The sequence below is a fragment of the Dendrobates tinctorius genome, unplaced genomic scaffold (genome assembly GCF_039654945.1).
Source record: "Dendrobates tinctorius isolate UK_male_01 unplaced genomic scaffold, ASM3965494v1 ptg000128l, whole genome shotgun sequence".
NCBI lineage: Eukaryota > Metazoa > Chordata > Amphibia > Anura > Dendrobatidae > Dendrobates > Dendrobates tinctorius.
This window is the reverse complement of record NW_027361796.1, coordinates 5,890,668-5,906,506: the sequence shown is the minus strand read 5'-3', so window position 1 is coordinate 5,906,506 and position 15,839 is coordinate 5,890,668. Positions and strand designations below refer to the sequence as shown.

At 40.8% G+C, this 15,839-nt stretch overlaps 1 protein-coding gene across 1 annotated transcript in view; it reads left to right on the top strand.

Annotated features, from left to right (window-relative positions):
• Positions 1-15,839, top strand: part of PLGRKT (plasminogen receptor with a C-terminal lysine) — an 85,900-nt gene that overhangs the window by 47,692 nt on the left and 22,369 nt on the right. Inside the window, exon 3 of the mRNA XM_073542634.1 lies at positions 9,488-9,618. Coding sequence (XP_073398735.1) covers positions 9,488-9,618 — 131 coding nt within the window. The remainder of the gene's footprint in view (positions 1-9,487; positions 9,619-15,839) is intronic.

Below are 15,839 nucleotides of genomic sequence, written 5' to 3'. Positions count from 1 at the left end.
CTGACGAGGGCAATTTTTTCAATTCTGACCACTGTCACTTTATGAGGTCATATCTCTGGAACACTTCAGCGGATCCCACTGATTCTGAGATTGTTTTTTTCATGACATATTGTGCTTCATGATAGTGGTACAATTCCTTTTGATATGACTTACCGTATATTCTTGTGTATAAGCCGAAATTTTCAGCACTTTTTTTGTGTTGAAAACTCCACCTCGGCTTATACACGAGTCATTTGTCCCAGAAAGCCGGAGAGGGAGCGGCGAGTCACAGAGGCAGGAGCCGGCGGCTGTGGCTAAAGCATGTGCCGTTGCTGTAATCGCGCACAGTGCCAGCTGCAACCGCTGACTTCCAGCACACATACTCGCCTTCCTGCGCGCCCGTCGCTGCATCTGTGTAGTGCATATTCATTACCTTAATGAGCGGGAACACGTGATCACAGGAAGAGCTGCTGGCGCCGGAACTAACTAGATCCAGCGAGGGCACGCAGAACAGGACCGGGGGAGCCATGCATATCAGGACAGATACCGGGGGAGCCATGCATACAATGACAGGGACCGGAGGAGCCATGCATACAATGACAGGGACCTGGGGATCCATGCATACAATGACAGGGATCGGGGGAGCCATGCATACAGTGACACGGACCATGGAAGCTATGCATACAATGACAGGGAAGGGGAAGCCATGCATCAATGAAAGGGATCGGGGGAGCCATGCATGCAATGACAGGGAGGGGGAAGCCATGTATGCCAGGACAGGGACGAGGGAGCCATGCATACCAGGATAGGGATGAGGGGACAATGCATACCCAGCTTATACTTGAGTCAATAAGCTTACCCAGTTTTCAGTGGCAAAATTAGGTGCCTTGGCTTATACTCGGGTCGGCTTATACTTGACTATATATGGTACGTTTATCTGTCAAAAAATCTGGCAGAAATTTGGCAACAATTTGGAAAATCTTGCAATTTTCAGACTTTTAATTTTTATTCCCTTAAATCAGAGTCATGTCACACAAAATACAGTAGTTAATAAATAACATTTCCCACATGTCTACTTTACATCAGTACAATTTTTGTAACATATTTTTTGTTAAGAAGTTATAAGGGTTAAAAGTTGACCAGCGAGTTCTCAAACCATTTTTTTTAGGGACCACATCACATTTGAAGCTACTTTGAGGGGCCTACATTACAGAAAATACCCAAAAGTGACAACATTCTAAAAACTGCACCCTACGAGGTGCTCAAAACCACATTTAAGAAGTTATTATCCCTTCAGGTGCTTCACAAGAATTAATGGAATGTGTGAGGAAAAAATAAACATTTAATTTTTTTTCACAAACTTTTCCTTTTAGACCCAAATTGTTGTTTTACTTTCACAAGGGTAACAGGAGAAAACGGACCATCGAATTTGTTGTGTAATTTCTCCTGAGTATGTCGATACCCAAAATGTGGAGGAAAACTACTGCATGGGTGCACGGCAGGGCTTGGAAGGGAAGGAGCACCATTTGACTTTTTTGAATGCAAAATTTGCTGGGAAAATTAGAGGATGCCATGTCACATTTGGAGAGCTCCTAATGTGCCTAAACAGTGGAAACCCCCAAGGGTGACACAATTTTGGAAACTAGATCACGCATGGAATTTAGATGTGATCTAGATCTAGATGTGTATTGAGCACCTTGAAACCCCAGTGTTGTGAATTCGCTTTCTGGCCTCACTCTGGTTATTACTGAAGGTAGTGGAGCTGGTCAGATTGACAGAGGGGTTGCGAGTTCTCTTTCTGGGATCCCTCTGGTGGTTACTGGAGGTAATGGAGCTGATCTGATTATCAGAGGCTTGCCACCTGATAATGAGGGCGACGACTGGAGATCTGGGGTTTCAGATTGGGATTTAAGACAGCCGACTCCCTCTATCCCTGTTGGTGATTTTCTTCTGCCTCCTGAGGTCTGATGTTTCCATCTCAGTCCCTGCATGTTCAGCCAAGTGTTCATTTGCTATTCTGTTTGTATTTGATCTGGTTTTGTCTATCTCAGTTTTGTGTGGGTCAGCCAGTTCCGGCTGGGGCTGTGCTGTATCACCGTCCATATGTTACTGCTTGTGCCAGTTTGTTTTTGTCCCTTATTATATTGGCCTCTTTTTGCTCTGCTTTCAGAATATACCAGAGTACTGATATAGTGGGTGAAGTCGTGCGACTTCAGTGTTTTTTGCATCAGACGTGTTGGACTTCTGATATAGTGGGTGAAGTGGTGCGACTTCAGTGTTTTTTTGCATCAGACGTGTTGGACTTTTTGCAGGGTTTTTTGCGTGATTGCAGACAGTGTCTTTCCTTTCCTGTCCTGTCTAGTCAGTGTGGGCACCATCGTTTGCTCAGTCTATTTTCCTGCCTGCGTTTGTGTTTTCACCTATTGTCTCACCGACAATATATGTTTAGGGGCTGTCTATTCCTTTGGGGTCTGCTCTGGGGCAGTTTAGATTTCCCCTTTCTTGCTTTAGGCTTAGTAAGCTCTCCGGCTGTGCCAAGGGATCTAGGATCATCGTAGGTATGCTCCACGGCTACTGCTAGTTGTGTGGATAGGATCAGGGGGTCTGCAATCTGCTTAGTTACCAACCTCTCTGGTTTTCTGTGGCTTAACTTGGGCTTGCTCTCCTCCTCGGTGACTCATTCATAACACCCCAGGTGCTTCACAGAATTTTATAACGTTGAGCCGTGAAAATAAAAAAAATCACATCTTTCCCACAAAATGTATTTTGGCCCCACATTTTGCATTTTCACAAGCGTAACAGGAGAAAATGGACCCCAAAATGTGTTGTGCAATTTCTCCTGAGTACGCTAATATGTGGTTGAAAACTACTTTTGAGGCACAGTGCAAAGCTCAGAAGGGAAGGAGCATCATATTATATTGAAGATTTGCTTTGGTTTCAGCGTGCTATGTCACATTGGCAGAGCCCCTGAGGTGCCAGAACAGCAGAACCCCCCCATAAGAGACCCCATTTTACAAAATAAACCTCTCAGTTCATCTAGGTGTGCAGTGATCTTATTGACACCACAGGTCTGTCACAGAATGTTATACCACTGGGCAATGAAGAAAAAATTATTTACATTTTTACCACCAAGATTTTGTCTTATCCCCAAAATTTGTCCCACAATTTCTACTGAATGGAGAAATACCTCGGATACAGTACTGCTTAGCCACATGACGAGACTCTGGAGAGATGTAGGGCTATTTGCCTCCTGGAGCGCAGATTTTCTTAGAATAGTTTGCGGACTCCATATACAGAGCCCCTAAGTTCTAGAAAAGCTGAATCCCCCTCAAGTGACCCCATTTTGGAAATTATACCCCTTTGGGAATTTATAAACAGGTGTAGTGCCTATTGTGACTCCATGGTTCTTTTCCAGAAACAAGCAGTAGATGTTGTTGAGTGAAAATGACATTGTAGTGACCAGTACATAATGATCAGCTCATGCTTCTGATGACAAGCAACGGTAAATTAGGCAGGCTCTCATCGCTACAGAAATGCCAAACTTGTGGGTGCTAAATGTGATTTAGACACACAAGGGGCTCTGAAAGGAGGGGGCATTTGGATTTGGGAGTGCAGAATTTGCTGAATTTATTTTGTGGGGTGAGGCGCCATTTCAATTTTCCAGAGTCTTTGTACTACCAGTAACATGGAAGCACCTTTTTACATGGATTGTGTTGAAGTTTTTATTTGGACAACATTTAGGATCACATTTATCCGGCGCTCTACGCTGATGGCTTACTTTAAATCTCTGAGTGACGTGGCAGATGAAACCACCGAGGAATCCATTCACTATAATGAGGCAGCAGAGTTACTCTGGCCTCTGTTCAGCATTGTCCTTTTCAGAAGTGCACAAAACTGTGGTCAACCACACTTTCCTGCTCGCCTAAAAAGTCGGACACTGCCGGATCACAGGTCCTACAGCGTCCACAGTGCCTCAATCTGCCTCATTATAGGGTATCTTCCCATCATGGGTTCCGTCTGAATCACATATTTCAGTGATTTACATGGAAACCCTGGTATAAGTAAGTGTTCAGCGCAGAGCGCAGGATAAATGCGCCCGGGAAGAAACTGGTGGTGAAACGTGCGTCGTTTTTCTTTCCCTCCTTTTGCTTGGCGTCCCCTAAACAGTATTTTTGCCTTTTGCTTTTTATATTGTGGTTTTAATATAATTTAATAAAAGTAATTATTTTACTGCATTTTTGGATCTCTTCTTGTTCTTCCATATCTACCTTATGTGTGGGGTTTGTTGTTTCAGTTACATAGTACATTCACTTACATAGTACATTTTTTATTTAATCTTTGGGAGGCAGAATGAACACAGTAGGTGAAGAATTGGTTTTAATTTTTACACAGTTCCTCATGTGGTATAAGTGATTAGACAACTTTATTCTTCGGGTCAGTGCGATTACATCGATACCAGGTTTATATTGGATTTTTATGTTTGGCAGCAGTCACACACTAAAAGACGCTTTTTTATTGCGTTTTTGCATCACTATATTTAGACAGCTATAATTTTTCCATATTTCGGCCAACAGAGTCACTTCTTTTTTGCGGGACAAGTTAATGTTTTTATTAGTACTATTTTCGGGCACATCACATTTTTTTGATCACTTTCTATTCCGATTTTTGGGAGCTAGAACGAACAAAAAACAGCAATTTAGGAAACTTTTTTAGGGCTTTTTTTATACTGTTCCATGTGTGGTAAAATTGATCAGGCAGATTTATTTTTCTGGTCAGAACAATTACAGCGATACCACATTTATAATTTTTTTATCTTTTGGCGCTTTTACACAATAAAAATTATTTTCTAGAAAAAATAATTATTTTGTGCTTTATTCTGAGGGCTGTAACTTTTTTATTTTTCTGACTTAGCTTTATGGCGGCTTGTTTTTTGCGGGACAAGGTTATGTTTTTAGTGGTACCATTTTTATTTAAATTTGACTTTTTGATCATGTTGTATTCCACCTTTTGTTTGACGGTATGATGATAAAGCATAGTATTTACCTCAGGTTTTTTTTTTCGGTGTTCACTGAAGGGGTTAACTTCAGTGGCTCCCCAAACCATCACCGATTGTGGAAACTTCACACTAGACCTCAAGCAGCTTGGATTGTGGCCTCTCCATTCTTCCTCCAGACTCTGAGACCTTGTTTTCCAAGGTCTAGTCCGAAGTACCCACAATCAGTGATGGTTTTTGGAGCCATGTCATCTGCTGGTGTAGGTCCACTGTGTTTTATCAAGACCAAAGTCAGCGCACTTCATGCATTTCATGCTTCCCTCTGCCGACAAACATTTTGGAGATGCAAATTTCATTCTCCAGCAGTCAATGGCACCTGTCCACTTCCAAAAGTACCAATACCTGGTTTAAAAACAACAGTATCACTGTGCTTGATTGTCCAGCAAAGTCGTCCGACCATAACCCCATAGAAAATCTATGGGTATTGTCAAGAAGAAAATGAGAGACCCCGGACCCAACAATGCAGACAAACTGAAGGCTGCTATCAAAGCAACCTGGGTTTCCTTAACACCTCAGCAGTGCCACAGGCTGATTGCCTCCATTCCATGCCGCATTGATGCAGTAATTGATGCAAAAGGAGCCCCGACCAAGTATTGAGTGCATTTACTGAACATACATTTCAGTAGGCCAACATTTCGGATTTTAAAATAATTTTTTCAAGCTGGTGTTATAAAGTATTCTAATTTACTGAGATAATGAGTTTTGGGTTTTCATTGGCTGTAAGCCATAATCATCAACATTAGCAAAAATAAACACTTGAAATGCATCGCTCTGTTTGTAATGACTCTATATAATATACAGCTCTGGCAAAAAATTAAGAGACCACTGCAAAATTTTCAGTTTATCTGATTTTTCTCTTTATAGGTATATTTTTGAGTAAAATGTAAATTGCTCTTTTATTCTCTAAACTACTGACAACATGTCTTCGAATTTCCAAGCACTAAATTTTGTATTTATTTTCAGAAAATGATAAATGGATAAAATAACAAAACAATGCAGTGCTTGCAGACCTCAAATAATGGTAAGAAAACAAGCTCATAATCATTTAGAAACAACAATACTAATGGACTTCAGAAATCAATATTTTGTGAAATAACCATGATTTTTTATCACAGCTTTCGTGTCTTGGCATGCTTTCCACCAGTCTTTCACACTGCTTTTGGGTGACCTTATGCCACTCCTGGTACAAAAATTTAAGCAGTTCTTCTTTATTTGATGGCTTGTGACTATCCATCTTCCTCTTGATTATATTCAAGAAGTTTTCAATGGAGTTCAGGTCTGGAGATTGGGCTTGCCATGACAGGCTTTTTATGTGGTGGTGGTCCTTCATCCATACATTGATTGACCTAGCTGTGTGGCATGGAGCATTGTCCTGATGAAAAACCAGTCCTCAGAGTTGGGGAACATTGCCTGAGCAGAAGGAATCAATTGTTTTTCCAGGATAAACTTGTATGCGGCTTGATTCATATGTCCTTCGCAAAGATTAACCTGCCCAATTCCAGCCTTGCTGAAGCATCCCCAGATCATCACCGATACTCCACCAAATTTCACAGTGGGTGCAAGACATTGTGGCTTGTACGCCTCGCCAGGCCTCTGTCTAACCATTAGGCGACCAGGTGTTGGGCAAAGCTGAAAATTGGACTCCTCAGAGAAGATTAACTTACTCCAGTCCTCTATGGTCCAATCCTTATGGTCTTTGGCAAACTTCAGCCTGGCTCTCCTTTGCTTCTCATTGATGAAAGGCTTTTTTCTAGCTTTACATGATTTGAGCCCTGCCCCAAGGAGCCAGTTACGAACTGTTTTTGCCATGCATTTCCCCCCCAGCTGCCATGTGCCATTCCTTTTGTAGTTCACTTGATGTCATCTTGTGGTTGCTGAGTGACATTCGAATAACATGACGGTCATCCCGGTTAGTGGAGAGTAGTTTTCGCCCTCTGTCGGTTTGTAGCTTTGTTGTCCCCAATATCTGCTGCTTGTCCTTGTTGTAATGGACTGCCGTCTTAGAAATTTTAAGGATAGAGGCAACATGATGCTCACTGTATCCCTCTGCTAGTAAATCCAGAATTGAGTCCTTCTTTTACTCTCCTTTGGCATGGTTAAAAGTTATTTTTTCATTCCTATTACTTTCGGGATGTTACTAGCATAAGATTTGGTTCAGGTGATCACCTAACCAGAAGCACATTAAGTGGAATGGGGTGTACTCTGGTTGGAATTCAACTGACACTGGAATGACTGTCAGACATGTAGAGAAGCTGGTTTTTATAAAACTGTGCAGTGGTATCCTAATTTTTTGCCAGAGCTGTATGAGTTTCACTTTTTGTATTTAAGAACTGAAGTAAATTAACTTTTTGATGATATTCTAATTTTGTGAGATGCACCTGTATATATCCCTGTCCCTTAGTACTTACAGCTCTTGCAAAAATTAAGAGACGACCACATCAAAACCCTGTCATGGGCAGCCCATTCTCCAGACCTGAACCCCATTGAAAACCTCTGGATAGTCACAAGCTAGCAATCAAAGAAGAACTGCTTACATTTTTGCTCCAGAAGCAATGTGAAAGACTGGTGGAAAACATGGCAAGACGCATGAAAGCTGTGATTAAAAATCATGGTTATTCCACAAAATATTGATTTCTGAACTCTTCCTGAGTTAAAACATTAGTGTTGTTTTTTCTAAATGATTATGAACTTGTTTTCTTTGCATTATTTGAGGTCTGAAAGTTCTGTTTTTTGTTTTGTTTTGTTTTTTTTTTTTAAATTTTGATCATTTCTACTTTTCTGAAAAAAAAATGCAAAATTTATTGCTTGGAAATGCGGAGACATGTTGTCAGAAGTTTATAGACTAAAAGAACAATTTACATTTTGCCCAAAAATATACCTATAAAGAGAAAAATCAGACAAGCTGAACATTTGGAAATGGTCTCTTAATTTTTGCCAGAGCTGTAGTCTCCTCAACTATGTATAGTGCAATGCTATTTATAGCAATGTGCATAAGGGGAAAAATTTGCCTGCCGTAGGTAGCATGTCACTGTCCCTTTCATCTTACATCTGCACAAGTGTGTTAATCACATGACATATCACATTATTTCTTAAAAGAGATCATGTGACATGCCATGTACTACATCAGGGGCTGGTGGGGGGCTCACACCCTATAAACTGCTCAGGGCCCTGGCTACTCTTTTTATTTCGATTTTTCAGACAAAGAATCAACAACAAACAACAACTCATTATTGTTTTTATATTTTTTTTTGCGTGGTTCATCGTGCAGTAAAAGTGTTATAATGTACAATTATAGCAAGATTAGATTTATATAATTTTTTATGCTTCGCTACTTTTGCACACTAAAAACAATTTTTTACAAAAAATAATTTGTTCTTCCAGTGCCATATTCTGTGAGTTGTAACTTTTATTTTTTTGCCTATAGAGCCATATTAGAGCTTATTTTTTTGAGAGACGAATTGGTGTTTTTTGGTGCTTATTGACAGTAACTAAAGTAGGGTATAACCCTTTTATCGTCCCAGCTTCTACATTACGGCCACAATTCCTAGTCTAATGACCCAAGCTACAAGGTCAATGGATTTCTATGATGATGTTAGTTTAGGTCAAAACACTTTTGGTTTTGGTGGAGATAGGACTGGTGTTCATAAAGACGACTGCTAAATTGTATTATACAGTAACTTTGATTATCATGGCTGTACAACTCATTTGAACAAGGTCGCCAGTGAAGTTCCTGACTTTTTGAATTATTATCTTTTGATGCTAATGAAACCCTTATTAAAAAATATACCGTATATAAAATTCTAGTGGCTCCCAAGTTTTATTGTACTTTGTCTATTTCTGGTTATTATTGATTTATCAATTTTGCGAGTTTACCTGATTGCAAGTAATAATCACCCAATGGGTTAAAAAATCTAACATTATAAAAAGATATAAATTAATAACATAAAACACATGCAAACTAAATACACATACGGTATACATCTAATACCGCTACCACCTCGTAACTAATGTCTCCAAACATCCCCTATCTCACAGAGCGATTTGTCCAGTGTGCCACACCAGTTACATCTTCTAAGAAATATAGGCTATTTAATTTAAAAAAAAAAAAATACAACCATAGGTCTCATTGTTTTGTTTCTACTTCTATTAGAGTGTTATGTGTTATGAACACAATAAAATAAGTCATCAAAATGAAAATGTGGTTAGAAATGCAACTTGAACATGGAACTTAGATTGATTACCATTGTAGATGTTATTGTGCACACCTGCTCAAATGCCTTTAACTTTAAATGAATTTCTGTGCAAGACACCTAGGTAGTAGAAATTCAATAAACTATTGATGGATCACCAAATGTGGCTAATGGTAAAATAATAATTTCTTTCGAAATATAGGAAAATTGCATTTTATATGATATAACTGAGTTTGTCTTTTATTGTTTTATTTCCTTTTTACAGTTGGAGAGGCAGATCATAATGCAGAATCAAATGCGAGAGAAGCAGATGGCCATGCAGATTGCCTGGACACGGGAGTTTTTGAAGTATTACGGGACATTTTTTAGCCTTGCTGCGCTTGGATTAACAGCAGGGTTTGTTATAATTTTTTATTCTAATTTCTGAAATATGAAAATAATCACACTGCAGGCCAGTACCATGTTAGGTTAGTTTCATACCTATAGGGGTTTTTGTTGTCATTATAGTATATTCTGTCTCCACTGGCTGTGAAAATTTGGTCAAATATGCACATTTGTCACGTTTCTGCATGCCTTTTTTAATCATTTTTTCCCTATTCATATGAATGAGTGAAAAATGCTGTTATAACCCTGAAAGAAGTGACAATGCTGCAGATATGAAACGGCTTCAAACCTGCAAGGAAAAAATTAGCAGCGTGTGCATGAGGATTCAGATATCTCATTCAATCTGCTATAGGAAAGTAAAATGCTCTGGGTTTTTTTCACTTGTTTATATACATAGGCACTATACTTATCAACAAGCCTAAACAACCATCAGGGGCGTAATGACCGCAGTCATGCTGCAATCGGGCCTGGTTGGTCAGGGGCCCATCAGTGCCAGCAGAAACTTCGACTGGATGTGCGTCCTTGGACACACATCCTGTTGAAGTGTACTGAGGCGCACAGACACATCGGGCCCGAGCACCGCAATACATGCTGCTGGCCAATCAGAGGCAAGCAGCTGATGTTGGCATGCACGTGACGGGACGCATAGCAGTGGCGCCATACTCCCCCGATGCACGCTGAAGTCAGCTGCCGGCTTCACAAGAGGACTTTATGGATGAATATGGGGGTGCATTGTACTTTATAAATGACTACGGATTGCATTATACTTTGTGGATGACTATGGGGTTGCATTATACTTTATGGATGACTATAGGTTTGCCTTATACTTTAGGGATGACTATGGGGGTGCATTATGTTTTATGGATGACTATGGGGGTGAATTATGCTACTATAGATGTCTATGGGATTGCATTATACTTTATGGATGGATATGGGGGTGCATTATACTACTATGGATGTCTATGGGGTTGCAATATACTTTATGGATGACTATGGGATTGCATTATACTTTATGAGGTTGCATTATACTTTATGAATGACTATCAGGGTGCATTATACTATTATAGATGACTATGGGGGACACTGGAAGCCTGTGCTAGCATTTCTTCTGTGGTTTTGCTATCAGTGTGTCTAGAGTGAGAGAAGAGGGATGCATTGACAATCCAACACATTGGGCAGCACTTTGAACACATTCTATAAGTGGTCATAAACTTGTAAACAACTCATGAAAGAATAAAGTTACGTTAAAGCCAAGCACACCATTGTTTTTCTTGTGAAATTCTCAATAAGTTTGATGTGTCACATGACCCTCTTCCCATTGGAAAAAATAAAGTTGGATCCAAAATGACCGACTTCAAAATGGCTGCCATGGTCACCACCCATCTTGAAAAGTTTTCCCCCTCCCATATACTAATGTGCCACAAATAGGAAGTTGATATCACCAACATTCCCATTTTATTTAGGTGTATCCATATAAATGGCCCACCCTGTACTTTATGGATGACTATGGAGGTGCATTATACTTTATGGATGACTGTGGGGGTGCATTATACTTTATGGATGACTATAAGGGTGCATTAAACTTTATTGATGACTATGGGGTTGCATTATACTTTATGGATGACTATGGGGGTGCATTATACTACTCTGGATGACTATGGGGTGCATTATACTTTATGCTTGACTATGGGAGTACATTATACTTTATAGGGTGCATTATAATGTATGAATGACTATGGGGTTGCATTATACTACTATGGATGACTATGGGTTTGCATTATACTTTATGGATCACTATGGGGGTGCATTATATTACTATGGATATCTATGGTCTGTGCATTAAATTTTATGGTGAACTATGAGCTGTGTATTACAGTGAAGGAAATAATTATTTGATCCCTTGCTGATTTTGTATGTTTCCCACTGACAAAGACATGAAATGTCTATAATTTTAAGGCTGCATTCACACGTCGCGTTTTTTTTCGCGTTTTCGCGGCGGTTTTTAACGTGCGATTTTGCCTCGAAAACGCAAAAAAAACAGCATCCCATGCAATCCTATGGGATTCCGCAATGCTGTGCTAATGCTGCGGATTTTCCCGCGGTGGAATCGCATCGCGTTAAAATACGCAGCATGCTCATTATTTTGCGGAATCGCGGCAATTCCGCCCACACAGGAATGCATTGTTCTGCTTACTTTCCGCATGTGGCTGTGCCCACCATACGAAAAGTAAGCAGAACATTTGCGGATGGTACCCATGGTCCGGAGGAGAGGAGACTGTCCTCCAGGCTGTGGGTACCATATCCCTGTAAAAAAATCGAATAAAAAATCGGGTTATATTCACCTTCCGGCGTCCCGCGCAGCGTCCCCAGGCTTCAGCGATACACGCGGCAGGTCCCGTTCCCAGTAATGCATTGTGATAATGACCTTTGCTGACGTTGCTGTCTCGCGATGCTGTAGCGGTATCGCGAGACCGCGACATCATCAAAGGTCATTGCCGCAATGCATCACTGAGAATGGGACCTGCGGGGGCCTGGGGACGCTGCGCGGGACATCGGGAGGTGAATATAACCGGATTTTTTATTTTTTTTTTATTATTTTTAACAGTAGATCTTTTTACTACTGATGCTGCATAGGCAGCCTCAATAGTAAAAAGTTGGTCACACTAGTCAAACACTATCTATGTTTGATGAGTGTGACCAACCTGTTAATCAGTTCTTCAAGCGATGCTACAGATCGCTTGGAAAACGCTAGTAATTACGCTTGCAAATCGCTAGTTTTTCCGCGGGAAAATCGTGGGAATTTAAATTCGATTTTCACGCGGAATGGAATTCCGGAAGTCTCGCGTTAACTTCCGCGGGAGTTCCGCTACGTATGAACCCAGCCTTAGGGTAGGTTAATTTTGACATTGAGATATAGAGTATCAAAAATAAAATCCAGAAAATCACATTGTATACATTATATAAATTTATTTGCATTTTGCAGTGAGAAATAAGTTTTTGATCCCCTACCAGCCGTTAAGAGTTCTGGCTCCTACAGACCAGTTAGATGCTCCTAATTAACTCGTTACCTGCGTTAAAGCTAGCTGTCTTACATAGTCACCTTTATAAAAGACTCCTGTCCACAGACTCAATCAGTCAGACTCTAACCTCTACAACATTGGCAAGGCCAAAGATGTTTATAAGGATGTCAGGGACAAGATCATAGACCTGCACAAAGCTGGAATGGGCTACAAAACCGCTGGGTGAGACGGAGACAACTGTTGGTGCAATAGTAAGAAAAGAAGAAACACAAAATTACTGTCAATCGACATCGATCTTGGGCACCGTGCAAAATCTCACCTCGTGGGGTTTCCTTGATCATGAGGAAGGTGAGAGATCAGCCTAAAACTACATGGGGGAACTTGTTAATTATCTCAAGGCAGCTGTGACCACAGTCACCAAAAAAACATTGGTTACACATTACGCCGTAAACGTTTAAAATCCTGCAGTGCCCGCAAGGTTCCCCTGCTCAAGAAAGCACATGTGCAAGCCCGTCTGAAGTTCGCCCATGAACACCTGGATGAGTCTGTGAGTGATTACGAGAAGGTGCTGTGGTGAGATGAGACAAAAATTGAGCTCTTTGGCATTAACTCAACTCGCCATGTTTGGAGGAAGAGAAATGCTGCCTAGGACCCAAAGAACGCCGTCCCCACTGTCAAGCATGGAGGTGGAAACATTATGTTTTGGGGGTGTTTCTCTGCTAAGGGTACCGGACTACTTAATCGCATCAATGGGAGAATAGATGGAGCCATGTACTACAAAATCCTGAGTGACAACCTTCTTCCCCCGCCAGGACATTAAAAATGGGTTGTGGCTGGGTCTTCCAGCAAGACAATAATCCAAAACATACAGTCAAGGCAACAAAGAAGTGGCTCAAAAAGAAGCACATTATGGTCATGGAGTGGCCTAGCCAGTCTCCAGACCTTAATTCCATAGAAAACTTAAAGAGGGAGTTGAAGCTCCAAGTGGCCAAGCGACAGCCTCAAAATCTTAATGATTTAGAGATGATCTGCAAAGAGGAGTGTACAAAAATTCCTCCTCCTGACATGTGTGCAAACCTCATCATCAACTACAAAAAACGTCTGACTGCTGTGCTTGCCAACAAGGGTTTTGCCATAAAGTGTTAAGTCTTGTTTGCCAGAGGGATCAAATACTTATTTCTCACTGCAAAATGCAAATACAGTTATATAATTTATACAATGTGATTTTTCTGGATTTTATTTTTGATATTGTATCTCTCAATGTTAAAATTAACCTACCCTTAAAATTATAGACTGTTCATGTCTTTGTCAGTGGGCAAACTTACAAAATCAGCATGGGATCAAATAATTATTTCCTTCACTATATATTATATGAAGGTTATGGGCTTTGTATTATACTAATATGGATGACTATGGGCTGTGTAGTATAATATACACACACACATATACAATGCTCAAAAGAATAAGGGGAACACTAGAATGCCACATCCTGGATATCACTGAATTAAATATTCCAGTTGTAAATCTTTATTACATAGTGGAATTTGTTGAGAACAATAAAACCTAAAAATCATCATTGTGAATCAAAGCAAAATCAAATTACAGGCTGTTCCAACTTCAGTGGAAATGCCTCAAGACAAGGAAATGATGCTTAGTATTGTGTGTGGCCTCCACGTGCCTTTATGACCTCCTTACAACACCTGGGCATGATCCTGATGAGACCGCGGATGTTCTCCTGAGGGATCTTCTCCCAGACCTGGATTAAAACATCAGTCATCTCCTAGACAATCTGTGGTGCAACGCGGTGATGGTGGATGGAACAAGACATGATGTGCTCGATTGGATTCAGGTCTGGGGAACGGGCAGGTCAGTCCATAGCATCAATGCCTTCATCATGCAGGAACTGCTGACACACTTCAGCCACAGGAGGCCTAGCATTTTCATGCATCAGAAGGAACCCAGGGTCCAGTGCACCTGCATATGGTCTCTGAGGATCTCATCCCGGTACCTAAAGGCAGTCAGGGTACTTCTGGCTAGCACATGGAGGACTGTGCAGCCCTCCAAAGAAATACGTCACCACACTATTACTTACCCATTGCCAAACCGGTCATGCTGGAAGATTTTAAAGACAGCAGAACGTTCTTCACATCATCTCCAAACTCTGTCACCTGTTCAATGTGAACCTGTACTCATCCGTGAAGAGCACAGGGCGAAAATGTCGAATCTGCCAATCTTGGTGTTCTCTGGAAAATGCCAATCGCCCTGCATTGTGTTGGGCTGCAAGCACAACACCCTCTTATGGACATAGGGCCCTCATAGCACCCTCATGGAGTCTGTTTCTGACAGTTTGAGCAGACACATAGATGTTAGTGGCCTGCTGGAGGTCATTTTGCATGGCTGTAGCACTGCTCCTCTGTTCCTCCTTGCACAAAGGAGGAGGTAGCGGTCCTGCTGCCAGTTTGTTTCTCACCTACAGCCCCCTCCTCGTCTCTTGGTGTAATATATACCGTATATGTATATAAAGAGAGAGAGAGTGTCTGATGGGCTGCAGTGCAAGATATGGAGCCCGGTCGAAATCTTCCACTACAGCCCATCTGCCTCTAGTTACGCCACTGCCAACCACAGTGTATAAGTAGGAAATAGAGATATATTCCCACATACTATAAAGTATAAAGACATCAATAGGTGTTATCATATTGACAGATGGATATCAGAAAAGACAGGAAAACCAGAAACCGTTAAAGTTTTGTACATGATGTCCTGAGATGGGCATTGAAAGGTACTGCATCATGAGACATATTACATATCATTGTGACGTTATTTACTAATTAGGTTTCATACATTTATTATAAGATCTTGAATTTATTACCTTCCTGGATGCAATAATTCCAACTTTATGTACCTCATTGGGCGCTGTTTGCAGACGTTGTCATCCACTATTTTAATCATGCTTTTACTGTATATACGATGACTAAAATATTTGATTACAAATTTATATGCAGTGATATTGTGTAGGTTCTTCTAAGTAATTAGAGTTGAGCGACTTTGGTCGGATCGGGTTTCGTGAAACCCGAATGAAACAAAATAAGTTTCAGATGAAACTCGTCCGACTAGAGCAAAACAAAGTCGGAGTTTCATCCGAAACCCGACCCCAATGCAAGTCAATGGGAAATAAAAGTCGGACGAAACTCCGACTTTGTTTTGCTCTAGTCG